This window comes from Nelusetta ayraudi, unplaced genomic scaffold (assembly GCF_046127955.1).
Source record: "Nelusetta ayraudi isolate G7.1 ecotype Tasmania unplaced genomic scaffold, CSIRO-AGI_Nayr_v1 ptg000040l, whole genome shotgun sequence".
NCBI lineage: Eukaryota > Metazoa > Chordata > Actinopteri > Tetraodontiformes > Monacanthidae > Nelusetta > Nelusetta ayraudi.
In genome coordinates, this window is record NW_027466090.1 from 340,089 (window position 1) to 359,090 (window position 19,002).

Consider the following 19,002-nt stretch of genomic DNA (forward strand, 5'->3'; position numbering starts at 1 on the left):
CCCCCGGAGACGAACGGATTAGAGCGCGGCAAACATATCTTTCACCTCGGGCACCATCCACAAACACTCTGATTATTCGCTTTGAAAAAGAAATCTGTTTGAAATGTGGGAGGTCAGAGATTAATGAGTGTGGAGAGAAGAAGAAGAAGAAGAAGAAGAAGAAGAAGAAGAAGAAGAAGAAGAAGAAGAAGAAGAAGAAGAAGAAGAAGAGGGGAGTTAGTTAAATTCAAGCATTTACAATCCCAAAAAAATTTAAGAATTGAGCTTTGAATTTGGAAATGCACAGAATTAAAACTTGTATCCTTGTCAAAAAAAAAGCTTGATTCGAATTAGTATCAATGAGCAGATCCTGGATTCGGTGCTCCAGGACACTTTAGTGTGCAGTCTGCTAAAACCAAGTCTGAAACCTTGGACCACCAGACTGCCAGTTGCGCTTCAGTCGCCTTCCTTGCTCGATATTCTTTAGACCTGCACCCCTTTTTTTAAACAAGACATGGCCGCTGTGAACGCCTTCAGGTGGACCACTGAGACCTTGGTGGGTCCTCCCACATTTGTCAACGTCAAATCAACAAGACTTACAGAACATATAAATGAACCCCAGTCAAGCTTGACACACATCTCGGAGGTCTCCAAGGTCTGCTCAGGCAAAAAGCCCACCCTGGTGAGTAAAACTACCAACTTCAACTCTCCAGCCCCTCAATGAGCTTTTCTGAATTAGAAATTGCTAATTAATGAATCAATCAATGATTAATTCTGATTGTGAATGCGTTATTTTAGTAATTTATTTAATATCACATGGGGAGTATGCTGTTCTGGGTTCCTTAGGTATGATATTGTATATACACATACATATACACCTATGTGTGTATATGTGAATATATATTCCCATTTTATTACTTTCAAGTTGAATTCGTAGATGCAGAGCTAGTAGAAACAATTTATTATAATAACTATTGATAATTCAATACTGTGTCTAAAGTGCATTATTACAACCTTGTTTCTAGGTAAATGCAAATGAGCTCTGCAGGTACTCACAACTTATTAGAAATGCTCCAGAACACGAATTAATATTGCATTTCATTTATTTCTCTTTCAGAGAGAAATGTCTGAGGGAAAATACACATCTGATTAAAGTTTTCATCACTGGGGACGAGCCAGCAGAAAACTTCACTCCTCGGTCAGCATGATTGAGTCTTGCATGAGTGCGTGTGGAGTGTTAGTTGAGAGACATTATAGACATTCTATAAACAGAAATATCGGACAAGGTGCACTCCGACCGCCACTGATCATCCTAATGACTTTTTGCTTCTACTGAAGCAGCTGAGGTTAAAAGCGTTCAGACTTGTGGAGTTTTCCAAAGCAAATCAGCCAGTATAAAACCCCCAGACCCAAGATAAAACCTGACATTTAGAGCCTGTCGTCTAAATTAAAGAAGAAAAAAAAGTAAGATCCTCTACTTTGCGATGACTCCTCAAGGGGGCAAAAGGCAGACACACAAATACCTGTAATGGTTTGCATCATGTCTGACTCTGCTCTTTATTCCATCAGTCCAGCTATTATTACATTTCAGCTCCAAGTTGCCGTTTTATCTGCCTGCCCCGAAATTAACTTTTCAATTCCCTAAATGTCAAAATCTGGCTTTCAGGAGCTCCACATAATAACCAGATTTCTGCTGTGCCCACTAACAGCGGTCCACTTGCCGAAAATGAACCTTGCCATTTTAATTCCGGAGTGGCTGCCCTTTTATTCTGTCGTGAAAGGGTGGCGCTTTTAATACGAGCCCCTGTCCCTCCCTTTAAGCGAGTTAGATGTCCTTGCATACGGGGAGTTGCTATTCCCAGAGGAAGGTCCACTCAGACACAATAACAAGATAATAGCTCAAGAGAATCCCTGCAAATGTTTGTGACATGTTTTTGCTCTCTGGGAACCCTCAGGCTTTACGCTGAGTCGACTTGGACCCTGCTGAGAATAGACTGATCTGCAACATAGAAAGAACTGTCAAAAACAAGTATAAGTTCTCTTGTTTGATAATATGAAAGGTTTTATATTGATAGGCAGAAAATAGAATAATATTTGCAAATGTATGTTTTAGTTTGTTCAAATCAAAAGAATCAATACGATTCATTTTTTTTTTCATTCGTAATTGCATGTGCACTGTGCGGGTTCGCAGTGAAGGAGGCAGTCACGTTGTTTCGCCACAGTTTAGTGGACCAGAGATCAACTTCAAGAGATTCAAGCTCTTAGATCAGTATCACAGCTTTTATAATAAAGATCGTCAAGTAAAAGCAGCATTGATGAAGGGTATAAACCTGCATTCAAAAGAAAGCAAATACCCAACCAAAGCAGGAGAGGCCAGCGACTTGACCTGCCAAAATAAAAGCGTGTTATCATTTGAATGCTTATGATAAAATGATTAAATAGTCAGGGACTGAACCACCAGCAATACACAGGTATGTATTTCTTTACAACATGATTTCCTGCTACTCGATGTCATTCAATCTTACAAACTGGTCCTTCACTGCTGCCTCGTCGTCAAACCCTGACTGTCACTCTGTCTCATTTTTCGTTCAACCCTCCTCAGCTTCTCGGTTTTCAATTCAATCGCGCACAATCATGGAGAGCAACTCCTCCGCTTTTTACGGCGTGCCCTCCTGCACCACTCCACCGCCGGTCAACGCCACAGCCTTCGCCAATGCCACGACAAAGCCCTTCAGCGTGTTCGACGGCTGCGAGCAGATGGTGGAGGGCATCCTCTTTGACCTGACGCTGCAGTGCATCAACGTCATCGTGGGGATCCCCGCCAACCTGCTGGTCATCGCCATTCTCATCAGTAACTGCAAGAACCCGTCCACCTCGGACATCTTCCTGGGCTGCCTGGCCTTCATGGACATCTACTTTGGCGTCATGACCCCCCTCAGCCTCATCAACCTTTACCACTGGCACAGCAAGGACGTGTGGTCCGCCATCAAGTTCTCCTACGGCGTGAAGGACACCAGCGGGCCCCTCTTCCTCTCCTGCATCTGCCTGGACCGCTTCATCGCCGTCCTCTTCCCAATCATGTTCAGCCAGCTCAAGCACGTGAAGTACAGGGTGAGCCTCTCCGTGCTGGTGTTCTGCCTCACCTTCGCCTACTCGGCGGCCAAAGTCGTGGGAGGACTCCCCAACTTTGAGAAGGTGTTCACCGGCGAGATCCTGGCGACGTTCACCTGGATGATCATCTGCAACGTTTGCATCCTGTGGGCCCTGAAGAGATCCCGAGGCGTCGGGAAGAACGAGATGCACCCCATGAAGAAGAGGGCCTTCAAGACGGTGCTCTACATCCTGATGATTGTCGTGTGCAACTACCTTCCGCCCGTGGCACTCTTCCCCTTTGAGGACTACTACGCCCCCGACGTGTTCCGCTGCTCGGTGCAGCCGGTGGGTTTTGCCTTCCTCAACATCAGCAGCACCATTCAGCCACTGGTCTACCTGGTCCGTCTGGACAAGGTGCCCTTCCTGCCGGAGAGCTGTGTCCAGAAGTTCTGCAGCTGCACCTCCGCCGAGAGCAACAATAAAACCTCCGAAGCAAAAACCCCAGCTGCTTAAGTTCAGTGTCGAGGTCTTTCCTGACCTGAGGCAGCTTCTGTGAAATCATTCTCACAAAACAATTGCAGTTGTTGTTTCCCAGTACATGGAACCTTTATTAAGCAATGTAGAATTAGAATTATATCATGCACATTTAATAATTCATCGGTTAATAGAAGTAAGATCACTCCATAGATGTAGCGCTTGTCAAAGACAAGTGAAAAAGGACACGAACACTTGTCACATACATTTATAGTGAGAGCATCCGAAGTGGAACTCTTTTTTTTTATTACGTGCTACCTCACCCTGAATTACTCTTTTTTTTTTTGTTGTTTGGCTTTGGCGCCATCGTGTGGACAGAATGACACCAAATCACGGTACCATGTATTTTCACTTAATGTAAATAATCATCTCAGAATAACATAAAGCGTTATTTTTATGACACCAAGACTCAACGGCCTCCAGACAACTCGGGAAATTATTTTCTGTTCATGAATTTGGAAATCAACTGTCATTTTTAAGTAGACAACAAAACTGTTAGACCTTCAAAAATTAGGCGCAGTGTTTTACCTTTAAATATAAAATATGTGTTTGTTTTTGTGAGATTGACAGAAGTTATTCAAAAATAAAACACTGGAGTGTACCCCATGTCAAACTATGAGCAAGTAAAGTTTATTTGTACAGCACTTTTCACAGATACTAGATCACAAAGTGCTTTCCATTAAACAAAACATATACATCAATACAACACATTATAAAATAAGCAAAAGGCAAGGTGTCTTGCAAAAGTGCACAATGTAGGTAAAACACAGAAAGATGTAAAAGCAAGAAACAGGAATGAAAGAAACTCCACGGAAAACATCCCGAATGCTGTGTTTATGAACATTTTCAGGATGTACCATAGCAGCCGACAGCTCTCTTCATTTGAAATTGTGCCACTTGCATAGGTTTAAGAAGTGAGAACTTAAGGCCCCATGTGTAACATGTGTAAAGATCTATTGCCCTGCGAACCTGGAAGTGAATAAACAATACATATGTACACACATGCCGTTAATGTGTTTGTATTTTCTGACTGAGCTAGACTTGTGTTTTCATTTGCATAAACGAGCATGAATATTTGCATAAAGGACGGGTCCACTGGTGGGGGGGGGCACTGTGTTCATACAGTAGTCCAGAATGTGGATCTAATGCTGGAGTTTCTAGATCTTTCCCTGACATCATGGCGTGAGATCAAATGTAGCACCATATATGGATATATGGATTATATTACAATGTATTATATCTTTGCAATATGCTTTCTTACCATTAGCTACCACAAAATATTTCTTATGGCGAATACTACAGTTGCACTAAATAGGACAATTCATAATTGATCGATTGCCTTCATCCCACAAATGTAAACAGATAATGAATTACATTAACTTACTGTCAAAGTTTTAAATAGTCCTCTCATTGGCGCAGCATCGTGATCAACACCTTCTCTGGCATTATTCTCAGCGGGTGACTGTCCTGTGTGTAAAAATAAGGAAGCAACGGCTCGGTGAACGTGTGCGTAAAGGCATAAATGAGTGTGTCGTCGGCGTAGTCGAAGAACGACAGTCTCCCTTTGTTGTAGTCTAGCTGCACTTTGATCTGTTCTGGGGTCCCAGTCACATTGAGTATGGTGGGCGGTGACGTCATCGCCCTGAACTCTCCCTCCCGGAAGCACAAAGTCCAGAATCCGTTCTCAGGCCGTGCGGACGTCTCGGCGTTCCTCGGTACAGACAGGGAGGCCACACCCAGGAGCCAGTCCTGATTGCTTCCTGTTTCCACGACCCAGTGGTGACTTCCTGAACCCAGCGCGGTCATGCTAACCACCTCGGCGCTGATGTGGAAGCGCTCCGGGTTGTCGGGGCAACCACTGCTCTGCTTTGTGTAATGAAAGGAAGTCAGGTCGTCTGACAGGATGAGGCAGGGGTGTGCTGTGTTTGGGTCCAGTGTCACAGGAGCTGGAAGACAGGAAACGTGCCTTATAAAAAAAGACTAATCAGAAATTGAGACATTCTCTCATTTCAAACTGTAAACAAAACAAAAATAGACTCCATGCACTTACAGTAGTCGATTTCATCCAGCATTTTTTCCCAGACTCTGTACTTGAGGTTGCTTACATGCTTGGTCACATCAATCAGCAGTCCAGACATGTCGTTCGGGCCAAACACGGCGCTTTTGCTTCTGCGTGGACGCATGCGCTATACTGAGAAAACATCATCCAAACCAGAGAGATTTATATTCATTAAGCCGTGACCTACCTGTCCTGGGTGTCCTTAAAATTCTGTAAACAAAAAAAAGAAAAATGAGTCGTCAAGGTGCAATGTCTTTCGAAGCATGCTTCAGGTATTTGCAGCATTCTTGACTTTGCGAACCTTTAACAGGGTCATGTCCTCTTCCTGCAGCTGCTCCTCTATGACTAAGATGGTGTCTGCGACAGCGATCACCTCTGCTGACAGCTCTTTAACTTTGTCCTTCATTCCGGCTATTTTCTCTTCTTCCTCTCTCCTGACGGCCGCTAATCTTTTGGATTCCTCGTCGTTGAGAATTTGACGGAGCTGCTCGAAGTGGCTCCTGATTAATTCCTGTGTTTCCACTGCTTGACTCTGAGGGAAAAGGTTGCAAAGTCTCAGCTATTTTATATGTCTGTCTATGAAAACATGAATGGGTTAGTTTAAATGGGTTACCTTGATATATTGGACTATGTCTGCAGTGGTTCCCTGCATTTTCTTGAGGCCGTCCAGTTTCTCTTGTAAACTCTCGAGGCATAGAAAGAGCTCCTCCTTGGAATCGAGAAGGGATCAACGCAGCAGAGGACAGTTAATCAAAGTGAAAAACAATAACATCATTATTATTATTATTTCAAACACTTTTTGTTCTTTTGTTTTTTTTAAATGACTCAACGGCAGTCCGAGTCATCGCAGACTGGAGGGACAACATTCTACGTTGAGGTGTCACCTGGCGCAGATCATCCCTGCGGCCTGTTGTTGTTGATGCTGTGTCACCATGGGAGTCACACTGTTTTTTCTATTTCCCTTACCTTGCAATCCCGCACGGCCTCATCTATGGGCGAGCAGTTATGCGCCTTGTGCAGTCTGGAGGTTCCGCACACCACACAGATGGGCCGTTGGTCATCAAGGCAGAAGAGCTTCAGCCTTTCCCCGTGCAGACTGCAGTTGAGCTTCTCATCCAGGAGAGAGTTCTGCCTTTTGACCTGCAGGACTGCCTCACAGACATTTTTCAATGCCAAATTTGAGGGGACGTTGGACTTTGAGACTTTTTTCCTGCACACGGGACACTCGCGCAGGCCCGACTCCCAGCAGCACTTCAGGCAGTGACGGCAGAAGCTGTGGCTGCACGGCAGCAAAACAGGGTCCGAGAAGATGTCGCAGCATACGGGGCAGGTGAGATCCTCCTCTGGAAGCAACATTATCATCACCTCGTCGTGCCTATTCACAAAAAATTCCAAGAGGTTGGAAAAAAGAACACGTCGTCTTTTGGGGCTCAAGTCCTGAACGACTTTGCCGACAAAAACATACTTGAATTTGCGCAGAGGGACCTTTCAGGCGAAAGCCTCGCGGCACAGAAACTGCCCTCCCATTGTTCTTGATGCGAAGTGGAGCATGCTTTCCTGTCTGCGACGTCTGCGGGAGTGAAAAAAGGCAGCGACAGAGCACTGTATTTAGCGATACCATGAAACAGGAACTCGAGCCCCATTGGCCAGTCACTAGGTTGGTTCAAACTGGTTTATGACTGCTGGCCTGGAATGTCATCATTCAGGCTACGAATGTGACTGCGTTTGTGTTGACATCTGCATCGAACGGATGTCGAGAAAGCGCTCAAAGCAAATGCACTTTGCAAATTACCATTTGAATTGTGTCTAATTGGTGTTTGCCTCAGTTAAAGATAAGGAATTTGCTGCAGGTGGGATGGGAAGATTATTTATTTCCTCTTCAATGAGACTCAAGATTAAGAAGTGACTGGGGGATAAAAATAGAACATTTTTGTGTCTCCAGTGTGTGGCAGACTGTTTTTTTTTGTTTTTTTTGTTTTTTTTATCTGATTTTAGATGTGACCTTGATTCCATCTACAGGGGAGCTGAAATGTGCAGCACGTTTTAAGCTTTGGGCAAAGAGATACTCGGTGCTCAAACAGGACATTTTTCTTGCTGATTCACAAAGAAAACTCATTGTAAGAGGAATTGAAAGCTGTTTGGTCATATTTTTTAAACTGAAATTCATACACAGCTGAGAAGCCTTCCGTGTGAAATTCTTATGAATTCTAACCTCTGCACAACAGGCCTTCATGAACCGTTTGTCATTAAGGCTGCATAAAATCTCTTAAGAGTGAGCACGATGTGTGACTCAAGGAAGAAAAACCTGTTTTCATGTTGTAAAGGTTTTAAAGTTAATGATTGACTTCTTTATAGAATAGAAAAGAACACCTTAATTGATCCCATGGGGATTTTTTTTTTTTTTGCATAATTACAGCCACAAAAAGTAGTACAAAGAGAAGAAAAAATCAAAAAAATAAAATATTTTTGAGTAAAATGGAAAAACAAGGTATTATATGAAGAGTTTGATTATCTACAGTTACAGTTACATGATATTTTATATAAATAAGTGTTTCATTACACATTTATGAAATGTAAAATGGTAAACAAGAGAATTTATTGAATGCAGGGAGGAGTGACTTGTGATAGCACTCCTTGCAATGAGGGTGCAGCAGTCTGGAGCTGAAGCAGCTGCTGATGTCAGCTTGGCCAACATCCTTTTTTAACAGACAAAACAGGGGGAATAAATAAAAAAAACAACAACAACTAAAAACTAAACTTTTCAGAGATTGATTTAAAATTGTCTTTTGTATTTTGCATGAATGAATGTGCTCCAGCACCCTCCCACAACCATGCCTGCAGGAGAAGCGGAAATAAAAAGTACATGGATAAATGGATTTCAGTCTACCAGAAATAATTCTCAAAAGAACCATGTCGATCTGTGTGTGTGTGTGTGTGTGTGTGTGTGTGTGTGTGTGTGTGTGTGTGTGTGTGTGTGTGTGTGTGTGTGTGTGTGTGTGTGTGTGTTTGTCGCGCCGCGGGTTCAATCGGTTCGTGGGAATGATGACGAGCAGCGCCCTGCCTGCCTGCCTGCCTGCCTGCTGTGGATGATGATGATGATGGCCTGATGCGGATCCCAGCAGCAGCATCCTATCCGCCATTTCCACGGGGGGCCCGGTTCCGCCCCGTCTCGTCCTCATCCGCCGCAGCTATAAAAGTCCCGCAACGCTCCTGCGCACTAGCAGCCGTTATCCTCCGCGAGCCTTCGTCGCCGTCATCCCTGCCGTTCCCCCCAGCTCGAACGAAAGGCCTCCGAAAATGCGCGAGATTGTGCATTTGCAAGCCGGTCAGTGCGGAAACCAGATCGGGGCCAAGGTTTGTGTGTGTTTTTAATCCTCCGGGTTGGTCTTTTCTTTTTTTTTGTTGCGGGATTTGTGGTTCCTCTGCAGCGTAGGAAGGAGCCGTCGTCTTCGCCCCTCGAAGAATTCTCTAAAAGCCGGCCGGCCGGGGGACACGCGGTGGTGGGGTCCTGCGATGCTTGCAAAAGACACGGCGGTGTTCGGTTATGGATTTGTAATTTTATATATGATCCTCCAACATGATGTGCAGCCTCGGTTCTGATTTGCAGGATTTTTTTTTCTCTCCTTTTCACGCTTTTCACCTTCCATATATTTCAATTACAATATTTTGCATATTATGAACAAAATCCCCATTTTCTCGAATAACGGACAGAACCTGTGAATGAATGAAACCGGTGTGGGCCTGACAGTCTGCAGCTTCCCCTCCCCCTCAGCATCCATGACCTATTTTACTTTCAGGCCAATTGCAGTTTTAACAAGTTGCTCACTTTTGACGATTTCTAACGTTGCTTGGTTGTGCAAACGTCATTGTGCAGCAATATAATATAATTCTGCAGCCGGTGCAGCTTTTCCGGAACGTTTAGTCCCTCACAACTTTGCAGACGAGGCAACACCTCATCTGCATGATTCCTTTTGAAAGTCTGCACCCTGCACAGGCACCCACCTTGCTCTTCATCAGCCAGAAAAACATGAAAGGTCTGCTGCGGCTTTGCATGTAATATGAAACAGGCTCCACGAAATCCCAAATCCCCTAGGCCATCGTTTACAGACACAAGTCGGGGTGCAGTTGCGTAATATCCCCATATTAAATTATTAATTTTTTTTTACAACCGTGACCTAAATCAGCATGTGTATCCTGTCCTGTTCCTCTCCTCTCCTCCCCCCTTTTTTTCTTCAGTTCTGGGAGGTGATTAGTGATGAGCATGGCATCGACCCCACGGGGGCCTACAATGGAGACAGCGACCTGCAGCTAGACAGGATCAGCGTCTATTACAACGAGGCCTCAGGTACGCAGAGTCTCTTGGCAGTTCCTCAGTCAGCGTCGCTCACCGCATGCGACCGCACAATACATCCATGACGATGATTTCAGGTGGGAAGTATGTACCCCGTGCCATCCTGGTGGATCTGGAGCCCGGCACCATGGATTCAGTTCGATCTGGACCCTTTGGGCAAATCTTCAGACCTGACAACTTTGTCTTTGGTAAGCAGTGCGACTGAAGAAATCCTCCTATTCTTCATCTTCTGGTAATCCACCACAGTTGGCTGCTTTTCTCCCCCCTCCACCCACACCTGTGATCCTCTTGAATGCAGGTCAGAGCGGTGCCGGAAACAACTGGGCCAAGGGACACTACACAGAGGGCGCCGAGCTGGTGGACTCGGTCCTGGACGTGGTCCGGAAAGAGGCGGAGAGCTGCGACTGCCTGCAGGGCTTCCAGCTCACCCACTCGCTGGGCGGCGGCACGGGCTCGGGCATGGGCACGCTGCTCATCAGCAAGATCCGTGAAGAGTACCCCGACCGCATCATGAACACCTTCAGCGTGGTGCCCTCGCCCAAGGTGTCCGACACGGTGGTGGAGCCCTACAACGCCACGCTGTCTGTGCACCAGCTGGTGGAGAACACAGACGAGACCTACTGCATCGACAACGAGGCGCTCTACGACATCTGTTTCCGCACCCTCAAACTGACCACGCCCACCTACGGCGACCTCAACCACCTGGTGTCGGCCACCATGAGCGGCGTCACCACCTGCCTGCGCTTCCCCGGCCAGCTCAACGCCGACCTGCGCAAGCTGGCCGTCAACATGGTGCCCTTCCCCCGCCTGCACTTCTTCATGCCGGGCTTCGCCCCACTCACCAGCAGGGGGAGCCAGCAGTACCGCGCCCTGTCGGTGCCGGAGCTCACGCAGCAGATGTTCGACGCCAAGAACATGATGGCGGCGTGCGACCCGCGCCACGGCCGCTACCTGACGGTGGCCGCCGTCTTCCGCGGCCGCATGTCCATGAAGGAGGTGGACGAGCAGATGCTGAACGTGCAGAACAAGAACAGCAGCTACTTCGTGGAGTGGATCCCCAACAACGTGAAGACGGCCGTGTGCGACATCCCGCCGCGCGGCCTCAAGATGGCGGCCACCTTCATCGGCAACAGCACGGCCATCCAGGAGCTCTTCAAGCGCATCTCGGAGCAGTTCACCGCCATGTTCCGCCGCAAGGCCTTCCTCCACTGGTACACCGGCGAGGGCATGGACGAGATGGAGTTCACCGAGGCCGAGAGCAACATGAACGACCTGGTGTCCGAGTACCAGCAGTACCAGGACGCCACGGCTGAGGAGGGCGAGTTCGAGGAGGAAGGGGAGGAGGAGGTCGCCTAAAAGAAAGAGACAAAAACATTTTTCAAAAATAGCGCAGCCACATTTCACCTCACCTCACCTCACCTCACCTCGCCTCACCTCGCCTCACCTCACCCGCACTCCCAGCCTCACCCCTCTCCATCAAGAATTGGAAGGTTCACCGAAATATATATATTTATATCATCTCGATATATATATGTTGCACTAGTGTTAGACATTGATATTATCTGATGCTCATGGAGTTCTTGGTTTCGATGGTTTTGAATGCACTGACTTTCATTGCCATCCTTCCATTCCATTCTGATGCATTTCCCTGTGAGGGTTCAAAGCAAAAGATGTTAACTGTGAAGCCTTTTGAATGAAAGGATGATTAAAATCTTATCAAAGGCCATTTTCTGAGTATTTATTGGGCGTGGTTTGCTGCGCTTATCTTCACTACACTGCACGTGCATAAAGGCAAATGTCCCAGGTCTCCCAGGCATATTAACTTGGAGCACTTAAGATGTACTGTATGTGTCTCAAGACAACAGGAAGCATAGAAGCTTCAATAGTAATGGAGGAATTTGTAAACATACTTCGGTAGAAAATAAAAGGTAAAATGACAAAAAGACTGAATGAAGAATAATTGAAATTTTGAAAGAGCTGCATTAATGATCCTATTTTGACTCATTTTGACAGTAAGGCATCAACACAAAACGGTGCTTTGCAATGGTCATTTATTCAGCTACAAAAGCATAAATAAGACATCAGTCACATTTCCTAACCTGTTTGCTTGATTTTGGTTGCATTCAGAGCAGCATAGAGGATTACCTGATTTTTTTTTTCTTTTTTTGATTTTGTGAATTTAGTTTGATTGCTAGAAAATACTTTAAGTACAAAAATTTAAAAATCTATTAAACCTTGCCGAGATCTCAGACAGTGACGCGACATTTTAATTACATTCATCTCCATGCTTAAAGCATCAGGCTGGTTTAAAAATGAAATGGACTCTCGGAGGCCAACATTTGAGGTAAAATACACAAAAAAATTCTATCAAAATTTGAACAAGGCTGCGTGAAATCAAGTAGAGGCGAAGGGTTAGTGTGTGTTAAGGCATTTCAATGGAAAATACTTAAAATAGTAAACTAACAATCATTAGTGGTGATGAAATAGTGCAGCGCTTGTTTCAATTGTGCAGAAGAAATGTTTGAAACCTTCAAGTTTTCATCTCAAAATCTCAACAGTCCCAATGCTCTCAGTAGCTCTGACGGTAAAGTTGGGAGGACAACAACGTCCTGTGCTCAGGTTTGATTCAATCCTGCATGTCACGTTCTGCAGATCCTTCCCTCCTGGTGGAGCCCGATGGGCACTTTTCCTTATTCTTCTTCTTCACAACGACATGCCTGAGCCTTGCGTCCATTGCTCTGCCCGAGGGGAAAGCTCCTCACAAAAGAAAAAACACAAGGCACAACCTAGATAAGTCTTTCCTCTTTGGGTAATTTAAGGTCATGCGTTGCTGTCACGCAGCTCGCGCCCGATTGTTCCTCAGCGCTGGGCTGGTACGTCCCCTCTGTCTGCCTCTTCTTTTTCACCACACACAGGACCCAGGCCACAACAGCGATGACTATAGCCAGGACCCCGAGGATGACGGTGGGGGCCACAATGGCCGCAATGTTGGGTCCCTGAAACCAGAAAAATTAAAGTTTTTAATGCAAGCGGTGACATTGGATGCTTCTGGATGTGACTGAATGGCGACACGAATTCAAGAATTCAAGATTCAAGAACTTTATTTGTCACTAGCTCATGCTGGATGTCAAACTGTGAAAGTGTAACACTCACAGTAGGCTCAGTGGTGTTGGGACTTGCAGGTGTTGTGGAATTCCCTGTTAAGGATGAAAAAGAGACTTTATTGAGCATGGCAATCAGGTATTTCTGGACTGCTTCACAATATTGGTTCATTATTTTTGTTACTGTAAGCATTTAAACACCAGCTTCCTTGTTATTGAGCTTGAACCTTGCTCTACAAAAATATGTCTCTGTTTGGCAGCCGAGCTTATTTATAGACAGAGCTGAGCTATGTATTAATTGTAGCACATAGCAGTAGCATCTATCTTTTTTTTTTTTTATAATAAGCAGTTTTATGAGGACCATCTTGATACCACAACTTCTGTATGGCATCATCGGCTTACAAACCCTAAACTCACCCTGACCCTGAACCAGAAGAAATTTGTGTGTCATTTTCCCTCTGTGAGTCAAACACATTGCAACATTGTGTCTCCGGGTCTCCCGAGTCTTTTGCTTAGTTCATCCATGAGCAGCCATGCGATTCACCTGTGACCTGAGACATCATGAAACTGCACAGTAACTACTTGGCCAGCGGAGAGAATAAGGAGGAGACGCTCAGGAATGCAGAGTGAACTGCAGCCATGAGTCCACAACACATCTGGAGAAAATATGTTTAAAAAAAAACAGAAAAAGGAGAAAAACAAGGCTCAAAAATGCGATGCTGTTTATATTCTGTCCGGCTTCACAACAGCGTTGGGGATCTATTTATTAACACGGGTTTGTGATGAAACGCACACCCTTTGCTATCATTTTCTGAGTCAATCATTTACTTGAACAAACAGCAAACGTTACAAGGACACAAGTGCAAGTCGATAACAAAAGAGTCAGAGTTGCAGAATGGGGAGGCAGTCACGCTTTGAAAGCCGCGGCAATCACGAAAACAAACTCTTGCAATTGTAACCGTCGATAAGACAATGCGGACAGTGAAAAAATGTACTGTACTCCTGTGTGCCTGCGTGTCGGTGCATTTTCATTGCTTCCGGGCAAGCGTTGTCTCACAAGATGTGCCCTGGAATGTCCCTTTTGTTTAAATTACAGGATTAAGCAGACCTCAGTATTGAGGGTGTTGGTTTCACGAGATAGATGTCGTATTTGTGTGGGAGCGCTGAGGATGATGAGATGGTTTGTGACTCACCCCACGTAGGATCACAGCTCAGCAGCAGCAGAAAAACATTCCCGACCACAACGGCGGGCACGGCGAGGACGTCCCGACACGCCGCCATCCCTCTGCGGGGCAGAGCAGGGAGATCCAGGGGCCTCTTGGCCATCAGCTCGGGGCCATTTCACGAGGACCAGTATCCGCTGAGGGGGATTCCTCACCCTCTGTATGGACAGGCACAGACAATCACGATGCAGACATGGGTACATTTTAGTTCTCTAATCTGAGGTCGAGTCAGGAACGATACAACAAGCACCCACTTAGTCACACATCCAGTCTGATGACGAATCACTAAAACCTGCTCACACCACAGAAAAAAAAGATAATCCCATAATAGCTCATGCAAAAAAAAAAAAAAAAAAAAAAAAAAAACACTTGACGGGACGTCAGACTTTTAGCCATATCATGTGATAAGTCCAGGTTGAATTTCCTTATAACAAATAGAACGATGTTTAAAACAGACATTTTTTCTTACCTTACATAGCCGTGGCCGGGCTGTTTGCAGGTGATCAAAGCGCGATGGGAGACATGCAGCAGGTTGACTGACTCCGCGCGACCGAGCCGTGTCGCTTCCGCCCTCACCTTGTCGGAAAACGGAAAGCGCAACAAACGTTTCAGTCGGATGACGGTGCCAGGTAACAGCGCAGCAGGGCGACTATAGCCCACATCTAGACATCGGCACTTCCGCTCGGTGTTTCATCTAAAGAAGTTAGGAATGTGGTTGGGATTTTTTTTCTCTCTCTCTCTCTCTCTCTCTCTCTCCCTCCCTCCGTCCACTCTTCAGATCGCCATTGGTCACATGGTTGACTTTCGTGTCACATTACCTGAGCGCAGTTATCCACCTGCAGCGAACAGAAGCTCCTTTGTACGAAATGGAAAGTCTGTTGCGGAAGCGTAGTGTCACTGGAGCAGATCGAAGATGACTCCTTCTGTATCCATGCCCCCCCCCCAAAAAAAGAAGGGAAAATATCCTCCAAACAGATTGTGGATGACCAAACGCGAAAATCAACCTGTTTCTGATTCTGATGGTGCGTTCAATTCCTGAGTTAGCTCGTTGGCCAGATTGCGCACACACGCTCCAACCTGCTGGAGTACAATGTTAGTACTGTGTACTCAGTGCACTGCCCCTACCTAGCAACCTGGCCTCAGTGCAGCAGGAGGAGGAGGTGGTGGTGTTGGTGGTGGTGGCATGGAGCAGCGCCTCCAACAGGTTTCTAGTTACCACACACGAGAAAAAAAAAAGATATCAACATTCCTGGAATATTTCGAGGATGAATTGGGCGGCCAGCTGGTTCACCGGACCCTAATCCTTGCGTAATCTCCCACCGTTTCTCAGACTTGAAAAGGCTGTAAGAACACGTAGGCTTGCTACATTTCTAACATGTGATGTTCAGTAAGCCATTTTGTATGTTGGTTTGTTTGTTTGTTTTTGACGTTTTGCCGTGTGTAGAAACGGTGAGGTAAAGCTAGAAAACGGGATTCGAGATGTTCACCAAGCTCTATTTTTATTGCTCAGTAGCTATACAATATAGCTTAGTTTTCTTCATTTATAGATCTGTTATGGCAGTGTTACGATAGACTACAAGTGCCATGACTCCTTTATTATGTAGAAATAATAATCATGGTGAATATTGAGAATAACTGCATCTGTTCAACATAATGGGTGCTCCATGAAGTTTATTACTTATAGTATTTGCTATTGAAATACTTAAAATACTGTTGTTAACAGTATTTTAAACATCATAGAATTGTTTTCTCTCCTTTTGATGACGGGCCTATTGAGATTCATTCTGAAAGTTCTGTATTTATGTTTAAGTGCATTTATAACGTATCTTTGTTTTTGTTTGACGCAGCTGATTGTTTATTTAATGCCCCACTTTTGGGGCGCTGGATGCTGGCGGTTCTTATATAGTTTATTAGGCTTATTTTGTTTGATTGGTGACCTGAAATGTAATTTTTTTTTTTATTTATTTAAGGTAATTAAAAAAATATAAACAACGTGCAGTCAGTTTTAGCCATATCCTTAAAAAAGGTTATTGGTTCTATTTTACCACTAGAGGGCAACACAGCCACTTTTGCCTTTTCTCTAACAGAGGCAACGACATTTGCCCATCTCGCTTGCCGTAGGCGCGCGGAAGTCTGGGTAAAAAAAAAAAAGGAAAAAAAAAAGACACTGTGAAAGCGGCGGGAGTGACAACGACTTATCACCGAATATCCTCAAAACATTTAATGATTAGTTATACCGAACAATAATTAATTATTTTTCCTGGACTTTAGCGTTTGTGTAAGGCTTTTATCTGGTAAATTCTAAGTGTTTCGTGAGGTATACCGTTGACTGCCGTAAACTATTTGGATCGCCGTGGTGTTGCTTTGAAGCATTTCCCGGGAAACTGGTTTAAACGCCGTTTGGATTTTTCGGGGAGTTAGCCGCTTTTAGCGCTTTTGCAACAATGGCGAAAGTGCAGGTGCTGAATGTAGCGGTCCTGGACAACCCGAGTCCCTTTGGAAACCCCTTTCAGTTCGAAATAACGTTTGAGTGTATGGAAGACCTCTCAGAAGGTAGATATAGTCACATTCAATCGTCACGCGTAATTTTACAGTTGGCGGCTTGAGAAGTCATCAAACATTGCTAACGGCTAAGCATGGCTAACAACTGTCAATCAGAAAGTTACATTTCTGGCGGTTTGTATTGAAAATTGCATTAATATACGCGTCTACTTTAAAATGTAAACTACATTTGTTGTTGTCTTTTCAGAAAGCCCCTCTTAAACTAACATGTTTTACTTCTCAGAGTTAATGACTGGTGGATTTTTTTTTTTGTACTTGTTTATAATAATGTTATGTATGTATATGTGTCAATGTTATACCTTGTTCTGGTTTTACCCAGAACAAGTGTTTTGCCCGATCAAGACCAAACATAGTATATTATAAAAGGCCATGACATTAACATTGTTGGTTGGTTTCTGTAGACCTGGAGTGGAAGATCATCTATGTTGGCTCAGCAGAGAGTGAAGAGTATGACCAAGTCCTCGACTCCGTCTTGGTTGGTCCAGTACCTGCCGGCAGACATATGTTCGTGTTTCAGGTGCGTGTCATTGGGGCAAAGATTGCTTTATATTTCAATAGCCTCAAGAGGGCTAATGTGGTTACATGACGACCCTTTGAGTTAGAATCAATGTCCTTGGTCAAATACTCTGATATCACATATGTTAAATTCAGTTGACTGCTATGCAATTGTCACAAAAAACTATTATAGTTATCGGTCAATAATTGTCTATGTGTGTGTATGTGTGTGTACACTTATATTGGATTTCTGAAAGTACCAAAAGTATTTTTTTGGAGGCTAATTGTTTAATTATACCAGTACCATACACATTTTATGCTTACAATGCAATGTGCATAAGTCAATATTAATTTAACTATTTGTTCTGTGCTTTGTGCTCAGGCTGATGCCCCAAATACTGGATTGATACCTGAAAGTGATGCTGTTGGTGTGACCGTGGTGCTGATAACCTGCACGTACCGTGGCCAGGAATTCATTCGCATTGGTTACTATGTAAACAATGAGTACACGGACCCAGAACTTCGTGAAAATCCACCGATCAAGCCAGACTACACACAAGTAAGACTTATCGTTTTGATGTTTTTGTGTTTTTCTGTGTAAATATGCAACAAACCAACGACCATAATGTAATTTTTTTTTACAACACTGGTGTAATACACTAAGGATTAAAACCTCTTAAGTCCTGCATCTTAGAGCTCGTACTCAGAAGTGTAAAATTCGGAAGTCTGGTACAAGTGTGACTGGAATGTAAACGTTTCTCACAGTTTGACCTCTGACACCTGCAACTGTCACTGGCTAACACATGATTCTGTTGACAATTCGCTTGAAAACAATGTTGACAATTACGTTGCACAAAATCTTCATTGGTAATGCTTATTAGGTTGAAATGTAATACTAACGGTGACATGTGACCCATAGTTTTGATTAACTTTATCTATGTTTTGTTTTCACCTCATATTTTTCCAGCTCCAGAGGAACATTCTGGCTTCAAACCCTCGTGTTACTCGGTTCCACATAAACTGGGAGGGCTCTGCAGAGCGAATGGAGGACTCGGAAAATGTGGATCCAACGTCAAACTCCATGCTCCCTCCATCGTGTCTTCCGGGAAAGAATACACCATTGGGATTGCTACCGGATAACTCAATGGACTGCTTATAGAGAAGGCCCACACTGTAAGGATGACGACTTTCAGCACAAAACCTCATTTTGTTTGAAGGATGCCTGTGGACATTATGATGTGGACTAACGGACACACGTTGGTTGTTCTGGTTCCTGATGACTATTAGGAACTTTTGCCAGCGTGATCATATTATATTGAGGTAGTCAATGGGATTTCACTATCTTGAAGCAATAGCAAATAAGTTCCAGTATGTTGCGTTGCAGGAATTTACAAATATGTACATATATTTGTGTTGCTTTTCCTTTTGCACTTAAACCTTGCTCCTTTTTTTTGGATTATTTGATGGGCTGTCTCAGGCTATTTAACCTATATTTCTTCAGTGTTGTGTTTCGAATAAAACTTGTTTGTGAACATAACCTTGACAGTGACATATATTTTTTTTAAAATAATTAGTAGTTCATCTTCTATCTGTTCTCTACATTTT

General features: G+C 44.4%; 5 protein-coding genes across 5 annotated transcripts; 3 read left to right on the plus strand and 2 right to left on the minus strand.

Moving 5' to 3' along the window:
• Positions 1–2,586: 2,586 nt before the first annotated feature.
• LOC142892955 (G-protein coupled receptor 183) lies at positions 2,587–3,629 on the plus strand. Its single transcript, XM_076033122.1, has one exon. It carries the CDS (start codon positions 2,614–2,616, stop codon positions 3,583–3,585), a length of 972 nt encoding a protein of 323 aa, XP_075889237.1. The 5' UTR covers positions 2,587–2,613; the 3' UTR covers positions 3,586–3,629.
• A 595-nt stretch (positions 3,630–4,224) lies between these two features.
• Positions 4,225–7,287, minus strand: LOC142892953 (nuclear factor 7, ovary). Its single transcript, XM_076033120.1, has 7 exons — positions 7,131–7,287; positions 6,632–7,040; positions 6,279–6,374; positions 5,967–6,197; positions 5,853–5,875; positions 5,657–5,775; positions 4,225–5,552 (listed from the first exon to the last, which is right to left on the minus strand). Exons 2-7 carry the CDS (start codon positions 7,025–7,027, stop codon positions 5,014–5,016), a joined length of 1,404 nt encoding a protein of 467 aa, XP_075889235.1. The 5' UTR covers positions 7,028–7,040; positions 7,131–7,287; the 3' UTR covers positions 4,225–5,013.
• A 1,594-nt stretch (positions 7,288–8,881) lies between these two features.
• tubb4bl (tubulin, beta 4B class IVb-like) lies at positions 8,882–11,738 on the plus strand. The gene is made up of 4 exons (XM_076033121.1): positions 8,882–9,019; positions 9,902–10,010; positions 10,094–10,204; positions 10,315–11,738. Exons 1-4 carry the CDS (start codon positions 8,963–8,965, stop codon positions 11,370–11,372), a joined length of 1,335 nt encoding a protein of 444 aa, XP_075889236.1. The 5' UTR covers positions 8,882–8,962; the 3' UTR covers positions 11,373–11,738.
• A 312-nt stretch (positions 11,739–12,050) lies between these two features.
• crb3a (crumbs homolog 3a) lies at positions 12,051–15,083 on the minus strand. The gene is made up of 4 exons (XM_076033124.1): positions 14,810–15,083; positions 14,311–14,498; positions 13,170–13,213; positions 12,051–13,012 (listed from the first exon to the last, which is right to left on the minus strand). Exons 2-4 carry the CDS (start codon positions 14,441–14,443, stop codon positions 12,803–12,805), a joined length of 387 nt encoding a protein of 128 aa, XP_075889239.1. The 5' UTR covers positions 14,444–14,498; positions 14,810–15,083; the 3' UTR covers positions 12,051–12,802.
• A 1,391-nt stretch (positions 15,084–16,474) lies between these two features.
• Positions 16,475–18,957, plus strand: asf1ba (anti-silencing function 1Ba histone chaperone). The gene is made up of 4 exons (XM_076033128.1): positions 16,475–16,893; positions 17,304–17,419; positions 17,780–17,956; positions 18,365–18,957. The coding sequence occupies exons 1-4, from the start codon at positions 16,785–16,787 to the stop codon at positions 18,554–18,556; spliced, it is 594 nt and encodes a 197-aa protein (XP_075889243.1). The 5' UTR covers positions 16,475–16,784; the 3' UTR covers positions 18,557–18,957.
• Positions 18,958–19,002: the final 45 nt, after the last annotated feature.

Bases quoted from the DNA above. Each gene is read 5' to 3' on its own strand.
- LOC142892953 (XM_076033120.1), bottom strand. From the start codon at position 7,027: ATGATAATGTTGCTTCCAGAGGAGGATCTCACCTGCCCCGTATGCTGC. The intron at 6,198-6,278 runs GTAACCCATTTA...CTTTTCCCTCAG, and splicing joins ACATAGTCCAATATATCAAG to AGTCAAGCAGTGGAAACACA. The intron at 5,776-5,852 runs GTAGGTCACGGC...GCGTCCACGCAG, and splicing joins TTTAAGGACACCCAGGACAG to AAGCAAAAGCGCCGTGTTTG.
- LOC142892955 (XM_076033122.1), top strand. From the start codon at position 2,614: ATGGAGAGCAACTCCTCCGCTTTTTACGGCGTGCCCTCCTGCACCACT.
- crb3a (XM_076033124.1), bottom strand. From the start codon at position 14,443: ATGGCCAAGAGGCCCCTGGATCTCCCTGCTCTGCCCCGCAGAGGGATG. The intron at 13,214-14,310 runs GTGAGTCACAAA...CATCCTTAACAG, and splicing joins GAGCTGTGATCCTACGTGGG to GGAATTCCACAACACCTGCA. The intron at 13,013-13,169 runs GTGAGTGTTACA...TTCTGGTTTCAG, and splicing joins CCAACACCACTGAGCCTACT to GGACCCAACATTGCGGCCAT.
- tubb4bl (XM_076033121.1), top strand. From the start codon at position 8,963: ATGCGCGAGATTGTGCATTTGCAAGCCGGTCAGTGCGGAAACCAGATC. The intron at 9,020-9,901 runs GTTTGTGTGTGT...TTTTTTCTTCAG, and splicing joins GAAACCAGATCGGGGCCAAG to TTCTGGGAGGTGATTAGTGA. The intron at 10,011-10,093 runs GTACGCAGAGTC...CGATGATTTCAG, and splicing joins CTATTACAACGAGGCCTCAG to GTGGGAAGTATGTACCCCGT.
- asf1ba (XM_076033128.1), top strand. From the start codon at position 16,785: ATGGCGAAAGTGCAGGTGCTGAATGTAGCGGTCCTGGACAACCCGAGT. The intron at 16,894-17,303 runs GTAGATATAGTC...TGGTTTCTGTAG, and splicing joins TATGGAAGACCTCTCAGAAG to ACCTGGAGTGGAAGATCATC. The intron at 17,420-17,779 runs GTGCGTGTCATT...CTTTGTGCTCAG, and splicing joins GACATATGTTCGTGTTTCAG to GCTGATGCCCCAAATACTGG.